The sequence below is a fragment of the Rattus rattus genome, chromosome 6, assembly GCF_011064425.1.
Source record: "Rattus rattus isolate New Zealand chromosome 6, Rrattus_CSIRO_v1, whole genome shotgun sequence".
NCBI classification, from domain to species: Eukaryota; Metazoa; Chordata; class Mammalia; order Rodentia; family Muridae; genus Rattus; species Rattus rattus.
Genome location: NC_046159.1, coordinates 110,749,472 through 110,763,354, shown reverse-complemented (window position 1 = coordinate 110,763,354; position 13,883 = coordinate 110,749,472). Strand labels below are relative to the sequence as shown.

Genomic DNA, 13,883 nt, shown 5'->3' with positions numbered 1-13,883 from the left:
GTGTCTAAAGCTGCTGGTAAATCAGGTCTGGAGGAGCAGGGTCTGCATGCTGCCCAGCTAAACTGAGAATGAGAAATCCAATGTCAAGCCTCCAAGCCAGCCCTTCCTTGTCCCTTCCACTTACCATACCCAGTGATTTGCATCTAGTTCACACTCACCTTGAAGTCCTGGAAATAAGTGTCACTGGAATTTCTCTTTAATTCTCCCAGTGTTGACTCTGATGCATACTAAACTCAGGAATGGAGATTGATGTAACAGGTTTGTTACATTATTTCCTCTAGATTCTCTCCTCCTGGCATTCCTGTCCACGTTACTGAGAATCTACCATGTGCCATGCACTAGGGGAGGAAGAACTCGCTTTTCCTCAACTGATGGGAGAACGGGGACATATTAACAGACTGATGGAGTTATTACAACTCGTACCAGAGAAGCATCAAGTGTGTGCAGCCCTGCTCTGCACCACCGACTGGAGCTACCTTCCCTCTTCCCTCTACTTCAGTGTTAGCTGAAGTTCCCACTGCATTGGGAACACTCAGCCCTGTTGTTCCTGGACCCAATTAACTTCAGGCCCTAGTCTTTCAACAGATGCATCAAACATCACAAAACCAGAACAGCCTAATAAAATCCATCCTTAAAAACTCTTAAACTAAAAGCATTCATTTTTAGCTCCTGCCCAGTTCTGGCTCCCTTGACTACAATTCCCTGAGATGTTTGATCCTTTAATTAGGATCCCTTCCGTCTTCTCTTATCCCCTTATTGTGATCATTGAGAAAGCTGTAGCAGTGGCATGCTCCAAAGGTGCTCACAAGATTCGAGCTTCCCCGGAGGAAACAAAGTACCGCTTTAGAGAACAAGGAAGAGAATAAAGAACCTGAGACAATGAGAAATCCTGGTTTTATTTCTGAACTTTTAAATATAAATTGAGGGCTAATCCCACACAGAGCTAACTCATGGGACCAGCTAGACTCCATCTTACCTTCCTCTCTGTCTGGACCATCCTAGGAAGGGAAAACTGAGAGGCAAGTATGTCACCTCCAGTTCCTCAGTTGTTAACTGATCCATCAACAGCATTGACGATCTCTCTGTGAGCAGAACAGTGCTAAAACCAGCAACTTAAGTTTTTAAGTGATAACCACATTCCTTAAGACTAAGCAGGTGGCCTGCCTGCCTGCCTGTCTCTGCCTTTCCTGCTAATGATTGAGGGGTTTTGTTCTTGGAACCTAGAAAGGGAATCACTGTCTAAAAGTGTTGCTCCCCCGCACCCCAACACCCAGGTCTGTATGCGTCATTGAAGTGCTGTGCTCTCTCTCTCTACAATGGGACCTTTTCACTTTTGTTTGTTGGCAGGGAGAAAGGTAGCAAGGAAGGTAAAGAAATGGAACTAATTGAATCTAGGGAAAACTCTGCGGAGAGCCTATGGATTATAAATTGAGTAGCTGCAGCAGCAGGAACTCAGACAAAGGTATTGGAGTGCAGTCAGTGTGACAGGAAGCTTGTTTGGGTGTTCTCTCCTGCATTGCCTGGTCCTTGACAATTCTGCCAGGGGGAAAGATTCCCACTTCCCCATCTGGAAAACTCAACAGCATTCCCACCTGGGGGCTGCTCTCCCTACCTTAGCTGTCTGTCTATCCCTTGCATCTGTGTCTATACCCAAACCGGCTTTAACTACTTGCCAGGCATGTTGGAAGCAGATAAAACCTTTTTGTTGTTGTTCTAAAACTCCCACTAGAACTGCTGTTCTGTCTCCTCATAATTAGATGAACAAGAATTCTGTAGAAATTTCAGGGGCCACTAGTACTTAAATCAGAAATACTTCGAGTTGAATTATTATTGAAATCTGTCCCTAGATGGAGAGAATGCAGTTGCAGTTGACTGGTATGTACCTCTTTGATGGTAAGCGAAGGGGCAGCCGAGCACCTTTCAGCCTCAGGATGTGGTAACAGCATTCTCCTTGCCATTGGGAAACTTATTTATAACCTAGCACTTATCTCCACACTGTTTTTCCAATATTGTGTCCAGATTTTTCTTCCCCTAATAATTATACCCCTGCTCTCAAGCTAAGCATTTCCCCTCCTCTTTGGTGTTTACACCTTTCAAATGTTTGCAGATTGCTAACGTGTCACCCTCTTAGTCACCACTTAGCCGAGCTGTACCGATTTAGCACCTTTTATCTCCCTTTAAAGGCAGGCCTTCCCGCCCTGACTCATTCTCTCCTGCTCTCTTTAAGGGTGCTCCAGTTTTCTGCATTTCCATGTGGCCACACTGGCATTCAGTGCTGATCATACATGGGATCATATTCTGTTCTGTTCTGTTGGAACCCAAACATCTCAGCTGTGCCCCAATGTCACAGACATTGTTGCTCACGGTTCATTACTTTATCTCTAAATTTAAACTGTGTTCCCAAATGTGACAGTTCAGAGATCAGTGGGGTCAGTAGTTGAGAATTCTGTCACCCCTCCTCTGGTATTCATGTAAAACACCTCTGTCTTACAATAGGGTTATTCTAGACCAGGATGCAGCACATCTGCTTTCTGCCTTCTGGGACCTTTAGAAATCCAACAGCTCACCTAAGCATTGAGCTACTGCTGTCTAGTCCATTACAGACACTGTGTGGGAAGAGGGAAGTGTATGAAAAGGACAGCTCAGGAAGCTGTCGCCAGCCAGAGCATAGCCCGTCTACTACTGTAAAAGGCACGTTAGTGGGGACTGGCTTTGCCATCTTTCTTTTTAAAGGTTTATTTACTTAAAGTACACTGTAGCTATCTTCAGACACACCACAAGAGGGCATCTGATCTCATTACAGATGGCTGTGAGCCACCATGTGGTTGCTGGGATTTGAACTCAGGACCTCTGGAAGAGCAGTCTGTGCTCTTAACCGCTGACCATCTCTCCAGCCCTCCATTTCTCTTTTGATGTTTACTTCTTTTTCCCAATATTTTCACCCCTATTTCCTCATCACTTCTTGAGAATCTACTTTGTCAATTGACAGGATATTGATTGGGTATCTGGTGAGAAAAAAATAAAACCTGAATATGATACAGTTCCCATCCTCAAAAGCAAGTTGTACATCAGTTTCCATTTTATTTCTCTTGAAAATACTAGATTCCTTTAACTCATGGTGACAGTGAAGGGAGAGAGTGAATTTATAGGAACTCTTTGAAAGTCACCCTAGGGGTCCTAAGTAGGATCTCATCTCACGGACCTTAAGAACATGGACAACGAGTCTGAGGAAAGCCATTGCTACAGCTGCCTTTCTGTCTACTGCTTCCGTCCTGTGGTTCCTCGGTGGGCTTATGTTTTACGTGGGGCATATGCAGAGCCAGCTCCAGTAAAAAGATAATACTGGCTCACCTGCCATCTGCCACCTTTTTTAGGACACCAGTTTATGGCTGGCCTCTCTACAGATTGACCTCCCCTGAATCTGGCATGACCACATCTGTCCATCCCTCACTGCTGCCCACTTCTACTCTTCATTTCCATTCCCAGCAGCGGGGTGATGAGAACAAATCCCAGCATCCAGTGTGGGAGGACATCACTGATGGGGCTTGGGAAGCCCACCACTGGCTGAGCCACGGCATCTGTCTGCCTAATATACTCCAGTTGTCTCTCAGGTGTTAACAGCCTACAGCCTCTGGAATAGCCTTATACAGCCATATATACAGCAGTAACAGGGAATGCTTCCTGTTTGCTGACTAAGTTGTACAAGCACTCACAGTCTTCCTCATACTGCTGCCCTACCTTCCATGTGGCCTCTGACGCAGGCTAGAAGGCAGTAGTGAATAAAAGGAGGAAGGCTTAAAGAAGTGTGGCTCTTCTGTGTTCTAAGCACACAGAAGGAGCTTCTGTTTCGTGCCTCTGCTGTTTCGTGCCTCTGCTCTCTTTCCTCTGATGGCAGGGCAGCAGTGAGCACAGTGGACAGGCAATCAGCACCCCTGACTAATCCTTCAGATTGGTTCTTGTTTCCACTCACCCTTTCCTTCTGATAGTGCCTGGCATGTTTGCTAGACTGATAGTCATTGGGAAGCTGTCACTTGTAGCCAAAGCAAATTGGCCATATTTCCCCTCAGCTCCCACTGTGTGATACAGAAAGATCAGACACACTTTGAGCCCTGAAGCTTAATTATCACAGAATTCAGCATACATTCTAAAATATTCAGAGTGATACATAACCCTTGACCATCAGTAGAGTCTCTTATATGCCTATTATCTTGTCATTAGCAAGAATTTGTTCTTCTTGTTCCAAAGCTGACTGACCAAAGTGTTTTTTGTTAATTGAGCTAGTTAGTCAATGTCTCTAAGTGTATAATTTTTTAATAGATTGATTACTCCACAACCCAGCCTTTTAAATGTTAAAGAAAATGTTAATGTCTGTACTCCAAGACTCAAACCTTGGGTGCACCAAGGACATACCTCAAATTGTAGGGTTTTTATAATCACACCAGACCTTGTAACCTTGTAGACTCTTCCTGTCAGAGACAAAGATTCTGAGCCTGGTGACATTTAACAGTTCTTAGTGGTAATGTGGAAGCCAGAGTCATGATGTCCTGATATCATATCTCTGCCTGACCCCTCCAAACATCAAGCAAATGTTCTTTTATGTTGTGTTTTAAGTAACTTTGTTCAACCATTCATATGTTTGAAAGCCCATGAAAAACAGTGAACTTCACCTTTCAGCATATAGGCCTTAATGTTTGTCTGAGCTGGAGGGAGTGTACATGGCTTCCCAGCCTCTTCCAGATCTGAAAAGTGTAACTCTCACATCATCCCGCCAGCGCATCATGGGAAAGAAAAATGCTCAAGAATGCTTAGGGATTTTTTAGGTATGGCATTTTTTCAGGTTACAATATTTTTATTTCTTGAGTAGTTTCTTGGGGGTCACTTATTCTGTACCTGTGACACTGGAGAGGCTCAGCTGAGTCGGTACAGCCTTACATCAGGCAATACCACTCCACCTTGTCATCAGGAAAAGCAGCATTTAGTGGTGATTTGCAGTATCCAGAACTACACACACTGACCAGAGAGAGTGTCTGGTACTCACCGCCTGTCTCCAGTCTGAGGCACTCCAGAGCTTGGAGGTTCTCTGCTGCTACTGTCACCGGGTCCAGACCAACTGCTTCAGCCTCACTGAAAAGCAGCCTTTCCTGCTGTCTCTTCCTCCTCCTCCTCCTCCTCCACCTCCTCTCCTCCCTCCTTCCCTCCTTTTGTTTTTATGGGTGGGAAGGTAGCACAGTTGGGATAGGAGCCCAGCAGCACAGGCCTTGTTTGAGGCTGCTGTGCTCCATGAACCCTGGACAGAGGGGATACATTCCACTCCCTGTTCCATGTGCTCACCTGGATTGCTGCAGCTCCAGGTACTTCCTTTCTGACTCTTGTAGGTTAAAATTGGCAATGTCCTATTTGTCACCAGATGAATACTCCTTGTTTCTTTATCACTTTGGACATAAAAGCAAGTCTGGAACTTCATAAGCCCCTGGATTGAGATGTTCTGAGGCCATGAGGGTCTGCCCACCTTCCAGCCTTATCTTTGCATCTCAGTGTCAGTGCTTGTCAAGCTGTGTGTTGACACCTACTCAAGTCCTCAACGCAGTACCAGAGCCATCTTAGTTGTTGTCTTCAGTGAACCTACAGTACAATAGACTCATTCCATGACACTAATCAAAATTAACCAGTTTGTAGAAAATTAGTTATATGTAAGTATATATGCTTATATGCAAATACACATGTAGAGCTGCTGAGATGGGTAACGGTACCTGACAAGCCTGACAGGTACACCAAGCCTGACAACCTGAATTGAGAGAGCCGATTCCTTAAAGCTGTCCACATTGACTTATCTGTGTACACATGCATGCCTGCATGCACATACTCATGTACCACAACATGAATGCATATTCAAAGGACAGTGTATGTAGAAGTCTCTTCTATTATCATATAGGTCCCAGAAGTTGAACTCAGGTTGTCAGACTTGGTAGCAAGTGCCTTCTCTGAACTCTCTCTAGCCTTTATCTGCAGTTATCACTCTCATAAGAGTCTTCATGTCTACCTCTACCTGCCCACGAACCTCCTTCTCACAGGTTCTTCTGTCTGCTCCCTGTTTGGTATCCAATGGAGGGTTCACTTATTCCCTGGCAAGGGGTTTCTTAAAGGAAATGAGCTCAAGAGAGATCTCATCCTTCCTTTGCCCATGTTTTCTAGGCATTGGCGTGAGTGTTTCATGGCCCATTAGAGTGGTAGGAAGCACCCTGATTAGGCTTCTTCTACATAAGCTGAAGCCTGGAGAAGCAACTGCATAGCACTTTCCTTTCTGTCCACAGAGAATGGATGGATGTGTTTCATAGGTCCAAAGGGGAAACCTTCTGACGCAACTCTGCTTGATTTGCCTAGCTACCTGTGCCCACCGAGCTGTCAGGGTTCCTCAACTTGATCAAATGGTGTCTGGATCTCATAGGGTTTCTGAGCTCCTAGCAGCTTGACATGCTTCTTGCTATTTCAGAATTCAAAAAAAAAAAAAAAAAAGTGGCAAGGGCTAAAGCTAGTAATTCACTATTGAGAATCTGAGACCTGGGGTTTCCTTCTAGAAAAAGCAATCCTTGTATATAGCAGCCCACCTCACCCCATTCTGCCATGAGGCTTGGAAGAGATCAGAAACTTGTTTTTTGCATTATTCTTGTCTCTGCAGCAATGCTTTATCTATGGGTATGTGGCAAAATAGTTCAACAAAATCGTTTATTTTTCTCCCTGGCAATTCTCCTCTTGCTTAGTTTGCAGATCTAAAATGAAAAGTGTTTTTGGCTATTGATGTTGTGAAAAACATGGGCTATCTTTCATTTCATTTCTCTCTAGCCTCATCAGGGTTCTCTCCCTTCAGGGTTATTCTCAGGTCCTTGGCCTCTGAAGTTCTTGCTTTTAGAAAATGGAGTTCTACTTCTCTGGTAGACACAGTGTAGGGAAAGCAGCCCTCTTGATCTTCCAGCTATATGACTTGGGTAGGGCCTTTGGCTGTCCCGTCTTTGCAGCCAGAGCTGCCCACTGCAGTCATTCTTTTGCTGCTGTATCCCACCACCACCACCACCTACAGCTTCATTTTGCATAATCTGTTCCACTGGAGGCCTAGAGACCCAGAGGGTGAGAACCAAACACGGGACCTATTCCTTTTCTTTACTCATAAGAATGTAGACCCCCTCTCCTGTTGGTTATGAGATGTCTATTCCCCAGAGTATTATAGAGCCAGGGACCAACAGAAGTCAGAAACCAGGACACAGATTTTCACCACTTTTGTTCTCTGGAATTGTCATTTCTTTATTTTCCCAACTGTCTCTAGCTGGGTCACATTCCTTCATAATTACAGTTGCAGTCCAAATTACTTTGAAATATATATTCTTATCCAGACATTAAAAAATAGCATACTTTATGCTTTATCGTATATGACCACTATTAGTAATAAATGTATCTTCAGAATAAGTGATTGAATCGAAGAGAGAAAGTACCATCATTGAAAACAAACAAAAGAGGTTTCTGTGCTCATAGATCTTAATAGGCTTGCTGTGGGGGTCATAGAAAATTTTGAGATCTTCAACATGAGAATTGCTGAGACCGATAATGATGGTAATGAAGAAGATGGTGATAGCTGAAGTAGCCAGCACTGTTCTAATATCTTCCCAACATAATCTCTTCTGGGCTAAGAAGTAGATGTATTATATGACGTCTACAAACAAGGGTGGAGCCTTTGTTGAATAGTTTAGCCAAGGCCGTGAAGACAATAAATGGTAGAATAATAGGCTGGGAAGCCACTGTGTCTGGCTCTAGCCGCCTACTATTCAGTCAGGTTTCTGTGTTGTTCTGCCTCCTATTCTGAATGAGAGCTGATGAAACTAGCATGCAAAGCACAGCCTCAGGACAGAGGGGGTGTTGATTGGAAAAGGAAAGTGACACTGAATTAACACTTGGGATCCTGGCAGAAAGTCAGATAGTAAGGAGGAAGTGTCTAGGAGCTGGCTGCATTTGTTCTCCAGCACACTGCTGGGCTGGCAGTGTCATTTAGGTGAGGAAAGCCAATTATATAAGCACTGGCTAAAGCCTGGGGCTGAGGAGCTAAAAGGACCAGGGGGAGCAGAGTAAGGCCTCCTCCCAGGTTGAGAGCGGTGGTATGGGCAGTGTTTCTGCACACTTTCTCACACATGTTCCTTTTCTCCTCATACAGGCATTGAATGTCCCAGAGGAGCACGAAATCTCCCAGGCTTGGTGCAGGAAGGAGAGCCATTCAGTGAGGAAGCCACACTTTTCACCAAGGAACTAGTGCTGCAGCGAGAGGTAGGGCATTTTCATGGAGCTTCTTGTGCAGGAGGGGTACACAGTCCTTCTCCCTGGATCTCATAATTTCCTACCATGTCAAAGATAAAGTTGGTCGCCCTTTCCATTGGCCAGCCCTGCCATCCAGGAGCCGTTTGTACGTCAGCCCACATCTTATCTCCTTGAGCCCTGCATCACTGGTCAGCCACCCCCAAATTGTCCCTTCTCACTGTTAACCTGGCACATGAGGCCAGCCCAGCCAGGATCCCGATGCAGAGGGCTTAAGCATTGCGGCCCTCCTCCTCGGTGAATTAGCCTGAGCAGCCTGCCTCTAGCTGGATTTAGAAGCTTGACTAACCCTGTCAGGGGCCAATTTTCTTTGAACATTTATTTGTATCTTTGAGTAATTGCATTTTCTGTAGCGGGTTTTCTGACTTAATTTAATTGTATTTCTGTATCTGCCTGTTGGGCTGACTCTTGCAGGCAGGAGTGAGGCTCTCTGCTGCTATGGTGCCCTTCTACCACTAATTTTACTCGAGCCTTCATCAACAGATCTATCTTCCTTCTAGGAGTATGCCAGCCATTCATCCTCCTCAGTGAGCACAGGGAAGAGCAGTGGGAAGTGCGCCTCACTGCCTGCCTTTGTCCCTCCTCCCTCCTCCCTCCTCCCTCCTTCCTCTTCCCTCCTCCCTCCTCCCTCCTCCCTCCTCTCTCCTCCCTTCCTCTTGTCACCAGCTCTGCACTTAGACAGTGCGCATGAAGCCGCACATCTGTTAAGTCCACAAGCTTTCTCTCAGGGCTCACTTGAGATCCTGGAGAGCAGATGGAAGGGCTCAGTGTGGACATACATGGGTAGAAACATCAGCATCTCATTTCCTTTTCCCATCAGCCATTACTTTAACACTGGGCACTATGGAAGAACATGTCATCCCTAGAGGCCCTGAGACACCACCTTTTCAACTCAGCAGTACTCTTGCTGTCTGTGGCCACCACTTTGGGATTTCCCTAACACTGGCCTTCTGGTTTTAGTAGAAGAAATTAATTTGGCCAAACAAATCCTGAATCCTCTATTCAGAAGAGGTATTTGTTCCACATCCCAAATACCAACCAGTTACCTGGATAAGCTGCTTCTGCTTTGCTGGCCATCAGTGGCTGGGGCGCGTAGCACTTAATCATCTAGTTCACTTTACATTGTTCTCTGTTCTCTCTGTTGAGATGCACTTCTCCTTGAAAAGTAGAAGTTCTTGATAGAGACATGCTTACTGCCTCTACATACATGCATACATCTTGTAACCACACGGTATAGCTTGAATTTTTCAATTAAAGATAGCAATATCCGCCCCTACCCTCCACTAACATTTGAATGCTGCAAACACTCTGTTGTCTAGCAACACTTGAAGATTAGCTGGGAGGGGCCTTCTGACTTTTTGGAGCTTTCAGTCTTGTCCTTCACAGGAACTGGGAAAGCAGGCAAGCACGCTCTAGTTTGTGACCTGAAGGCACCAGAGAGGAAGTAGTAGAAAATCTTTTTCTTTCTCTCTTTTCCTTTTATTTTTTTAAATTTATTTTTTGGTTTGTTTTGAGATAGGGTCTCATTATGTAACCCAGGCTGTCCTGGAATTTATTATATAAACCAGGCTAGCCTTGAAAGAGATTGCTTGCCCCTGCCTCCCAAGTGCTAGGATTAAAGGTATATGCCACTAGCCGGTCAAGGCAGCAGATTCTTTGCCGGTTTCTTATGCTTACATAGGGAGGAAACCTTAAAACACTTGAGACGTTGAACTGTCTATATCACACGTCTCACCTGACTCCTCATTTTCACCAACATCTCCTAAAGTAGTGGTTCTCAACCTTCCCAATGCTGTGACCCTTTAATACAGGTTCTCATGTTATGAGGACTCCCAACCATAAAATTATTTTCAATGCTACTTCAAAACTGTAATTTTGCTACTGTTAAGAATCCTATGGTCTGGGCTGGAGAGATGGCTCAGCGGTTAAGAGCACTGACTGATCTTCCAGAGGTCCTGAGTTCAATTCCCAGCAACCACATGGTGGCTCACAACCATCTGTAATGGAATCTGATGCCCTCTTCTGGTGTCTGAAGACAGCAAGTATACTCACATATAATAAATAAATAAATCTTTAAAAAAAAAAAAAAAAAAAAGAATCCTATGGTCTTAGATGACCCTCAAACCACAAGTAGAGAACCTCTGTCTGGTAGTGACATTCTCTTTCCTTTTCAACTCTTGTTTCCTCCACTGCCTTCCTGCCCAGCCGTGTTTCTGTCCCCGTGTGACAGCTATAATGGCCTGTTTACTGTGCCTTGCTGTTTTACTGTGTGTTTAACACTTCCTGGTGGGAAGGCCCCATCTCTTTCTCCACTTTCTCTGACGCCTCTTCCACATGAGTCTGCAGAGCCTTAGTCCAATCCAAAGTTGACATTTGTCTGTCACCGCAGTGGCCCGGTCTTCACAGCCCTTGGCTTAGGGTCTGTCTATAATGAACATGCTGCACCATCATAGCAGCTGATATGATCACTTGGTCAAACTGTTTTGAAAGGTCATTATCCAGAGGACATAGGGGTACGGCCTAAACTGCAGATAATTTAAGATTTTGACTAAAGGAACCAGCTGTAACCAGCTCTCCTGGGCATTTCCCCTCATAGAATAAATGAAAACTGTTTTCCTAATGGTAAGACAGTCAAAGGAGGCTTTCATTTAGCAAGAGTGTTGTTTATTTACTATTCCTACTCCATGAGGCTTTACAGAGAACACAGTTCTTGCCTTCCCACTCCTCCACAGAGGTAAGGGAGGGAGGGAAGTCGAGTGTGCTGGTGCCCTTGCTTGTTGAAAAGAGGATGGGATGACTGTATGGGCAGAGCCCCGGCCATGTGTGACTCGGCCTTCTGGCCCTACAGGAGCCATGCTGCTGCTTGGATAGCTGCAGTAGAGCTTGGTTTTATGCTTGTTCTTCTGCCTTTGATAATCAAGCACAACTGGGTATTTTGAAGATCTGACTGTCCTTGTCTCTGCCCCATCTTCCCTTTTAAGTTATTAAGCCTTTGTTCACATCATTTCATTTGGGCCCAGGATTTCTCTACCTTGGCCTGCTTTCCCCCAGATACTATAAATCTGTATTACTCAGGGGAAAGAAACAGTTCACATTTCAAAGTTTTTATTGGATCCCCGTAAGAGGAAGCACAGCATGACCAGAGAAGGATCTAGACACTGAGGAAATACCATGGTCACTGTTACTAGAAGTCAAGAAAGAGATGGGAGCTGGCTCTCAGGATGCTGACACTGATAAATACTCCTTATTTTCCTGGCTTTGGATAAGCAGGGCACAAATACCTGTCTCTGCTCTGCTTTGAGTGAGTAGGAAACTGCTTGCCTTTCCATCCCCTTCCTATGTAGGGGCAGTCCTGCAAGGGGCGATGAGGCTTCTCTCTGCATGCTCCCCTTATACATAGTACTCCTGTCTTTATCACAGAACTACTGACATTTGCAGCCACTGCCCAGTTCCATTTTCCTAAGTGGCTCTCTTGGCCTTTCCATCACACCACTTCTTTTTCCTGTCTGCTACCTGGTGTTTCTCCTTAGCCACTGATTGATTCTTTTTGGCTTGGTTCTCTTGGATCTAGTAATTCTGGTCCTGGGCAGTGGTCTGTCTGGCATGCAGGAGGTATTGCCAGCCCCAAGGCAGGAAGGGCCCGAAGTCAAATACCAGGTTATTACCTGATTCTGATCTGACGCTCAGAGCAGCCAAGGACCTTCAGAGGATTTAAATTCTTACCTTTACTCAAAGGAAGTCCAAAGCATTCAACATCACTTTCCAGCCTGACCAAAATGTGCGTGCTAGAGCCATGCAAATCTGGCCCTCTGCCAGTTGTTTGCAAATAAAGTTTTGTTGAAACATAGACATGGTGGTTCTTTGTACATTGTCTTTAAGGCTTTTACACCATTAGTCTGTGATGGAATTGAGTAAGGATGTCAGAAATTGTATGGGCTCCAAACAAGTTTGCTTATAATCCCTATAGTACAGACTATGCAAAATTGGGTTAAATGGCTCATCGTAGCCCTGTGGAGCCTCAAAAAGTCTCTGACCTTGAGGTGCTGGGTTGCTTATGAGCCATGCAGCATAAAATTGTTTTATGTGAACTGTAAGTGCTGTGTCCCATTGGCTAGCATGTGTGACACATTTTATCCTCTCCTCCCACTCCCACGATGCAGTTGCCTTTTTTAAAGCAACTCCCTGCTATACTGCCAAGGACAGGAAGATCTGGTGTAATTTCCCAGGCAGGGAATTGCACTTGTTGCTAGCATCTTCCCAGAAATAGTGATGAGAGATAGCACTAGCTAATGGGTAGATAACTGGCTTAAAAGTGCAAACTCCTGGTCTTCACACTCCAGTTATCATGTAGCCCTGAGAATGTGTTTTGAGTTTTTTTGGTTTGGTTTCCCCCCCACCCCCCCGGCCTTGCCTTGGTATTTCTGTCTAAATGATTGATCTAGCAATCCAGCCACCCAAGAGCCCTTTGAGGCCTTTGTCATGAATACAAGTCATTTGTGCTCTTTTGACATCGTCTTCCAGAAGGCCAGCTAGCCAGCATATACTCACCGACCCGCCGCTACATCCCGGCACTCCAGGTGTTGCGGTGTTGGAGAAACCTGAACTTACAAAGAAGGAGCTATGGGTATTTGAAAAGCTGGTGTCACGGTTTACGTGAAACAGTTCTGCAGTGTAGCTCAGCAGATTTGCAGCTCACACTTCCATGGATGCATCAGGTATGGCTTTGGAGGAAGAAGAGTCTACAGGGGCTTGGTAATCATTCCCAGTGTGTTTTGATGACCCCTTTATCCTCTTTAATCCTTCAAAGTTGTTCCTTGATGATGCCTGGATAGCGACACCCCCATGCTGGACAGCTCCAGCTGAAAACTCAGGCTCTGCCCTGACCTACTTCCCTCTTGCTGCTGGCATCAGAAGGGAAGATTTCCCCTGGGGAACCCACTCTGCAGCTTCAGTAACCCTGGCACGGCCCTAGTTTTCCTATGACCCCCAACCACCCCCTAGATTTTTTTCAAAGACAAAGCTATAAAATATTATAAGCAACTGTTGCAGCTGAGGAAAAAATGCCAGTTTGAGGGAGCATGGCCCCATCCTGAATCCTAGTCTATCTAAGAAGGAATGTAATATACATAGGGAAGACAGCTTAGCATGGAAAGAAAAATGGACCCATCTCCTTCATTTAGGTTTCATGTTGTAGTGCCTCATGTGAAAGGGAGGTGAAGGTTGACCTAACCAGGTCTTTTCTGTACCCTCTGGCTTCACCCCATAGTGCCCCTCTAGCACTGTGTAATGTCCTCTTTCAGCTCCTGTTCCATCTGTTCGTGTAGCCTACTTCCTGCCAAGGAGAGTCATTGGAGGAGAAGGGTAGCACACAGTGCGGAGGATGGTTCAGTCCTGGGAAACCAAGAATGTGCAGTTCACCTGGCCTCAATGGCTCCAGTGGAAGCTGCTCTCCCACACTCGCTGTTTGTCATTGCCCACTAGGAACCCTCACTGAGCCACTAATAACTGCCTGCTAGAAAAATAAACAG

The 13,883-nt window shown here is 45.3% G+C and overlaps 1 protein-coding gene across 1 annotated transcript in view; it reads left to right on the top strand.

Moving 5' to 3' along the window:
* Positions 1-13,883, top strand: part of Snd1 (staphylococcal nuclease and tudor domain containing 1) — a 396,722-nt gene that overhangs the window by 295,490 nt on the left and 87,349 nt on the right. Inside the window, exon 16 of the mRNA XM_032906855.1 lies at positions 8,198-8,307. Coding sequence (XP_032762746.1) covers positions 8,198-8,307 — 110 coding nt within the window. The remainder of the gene's footprint in view (positions 1-8,197; positions 8,308-13,883) is intronic.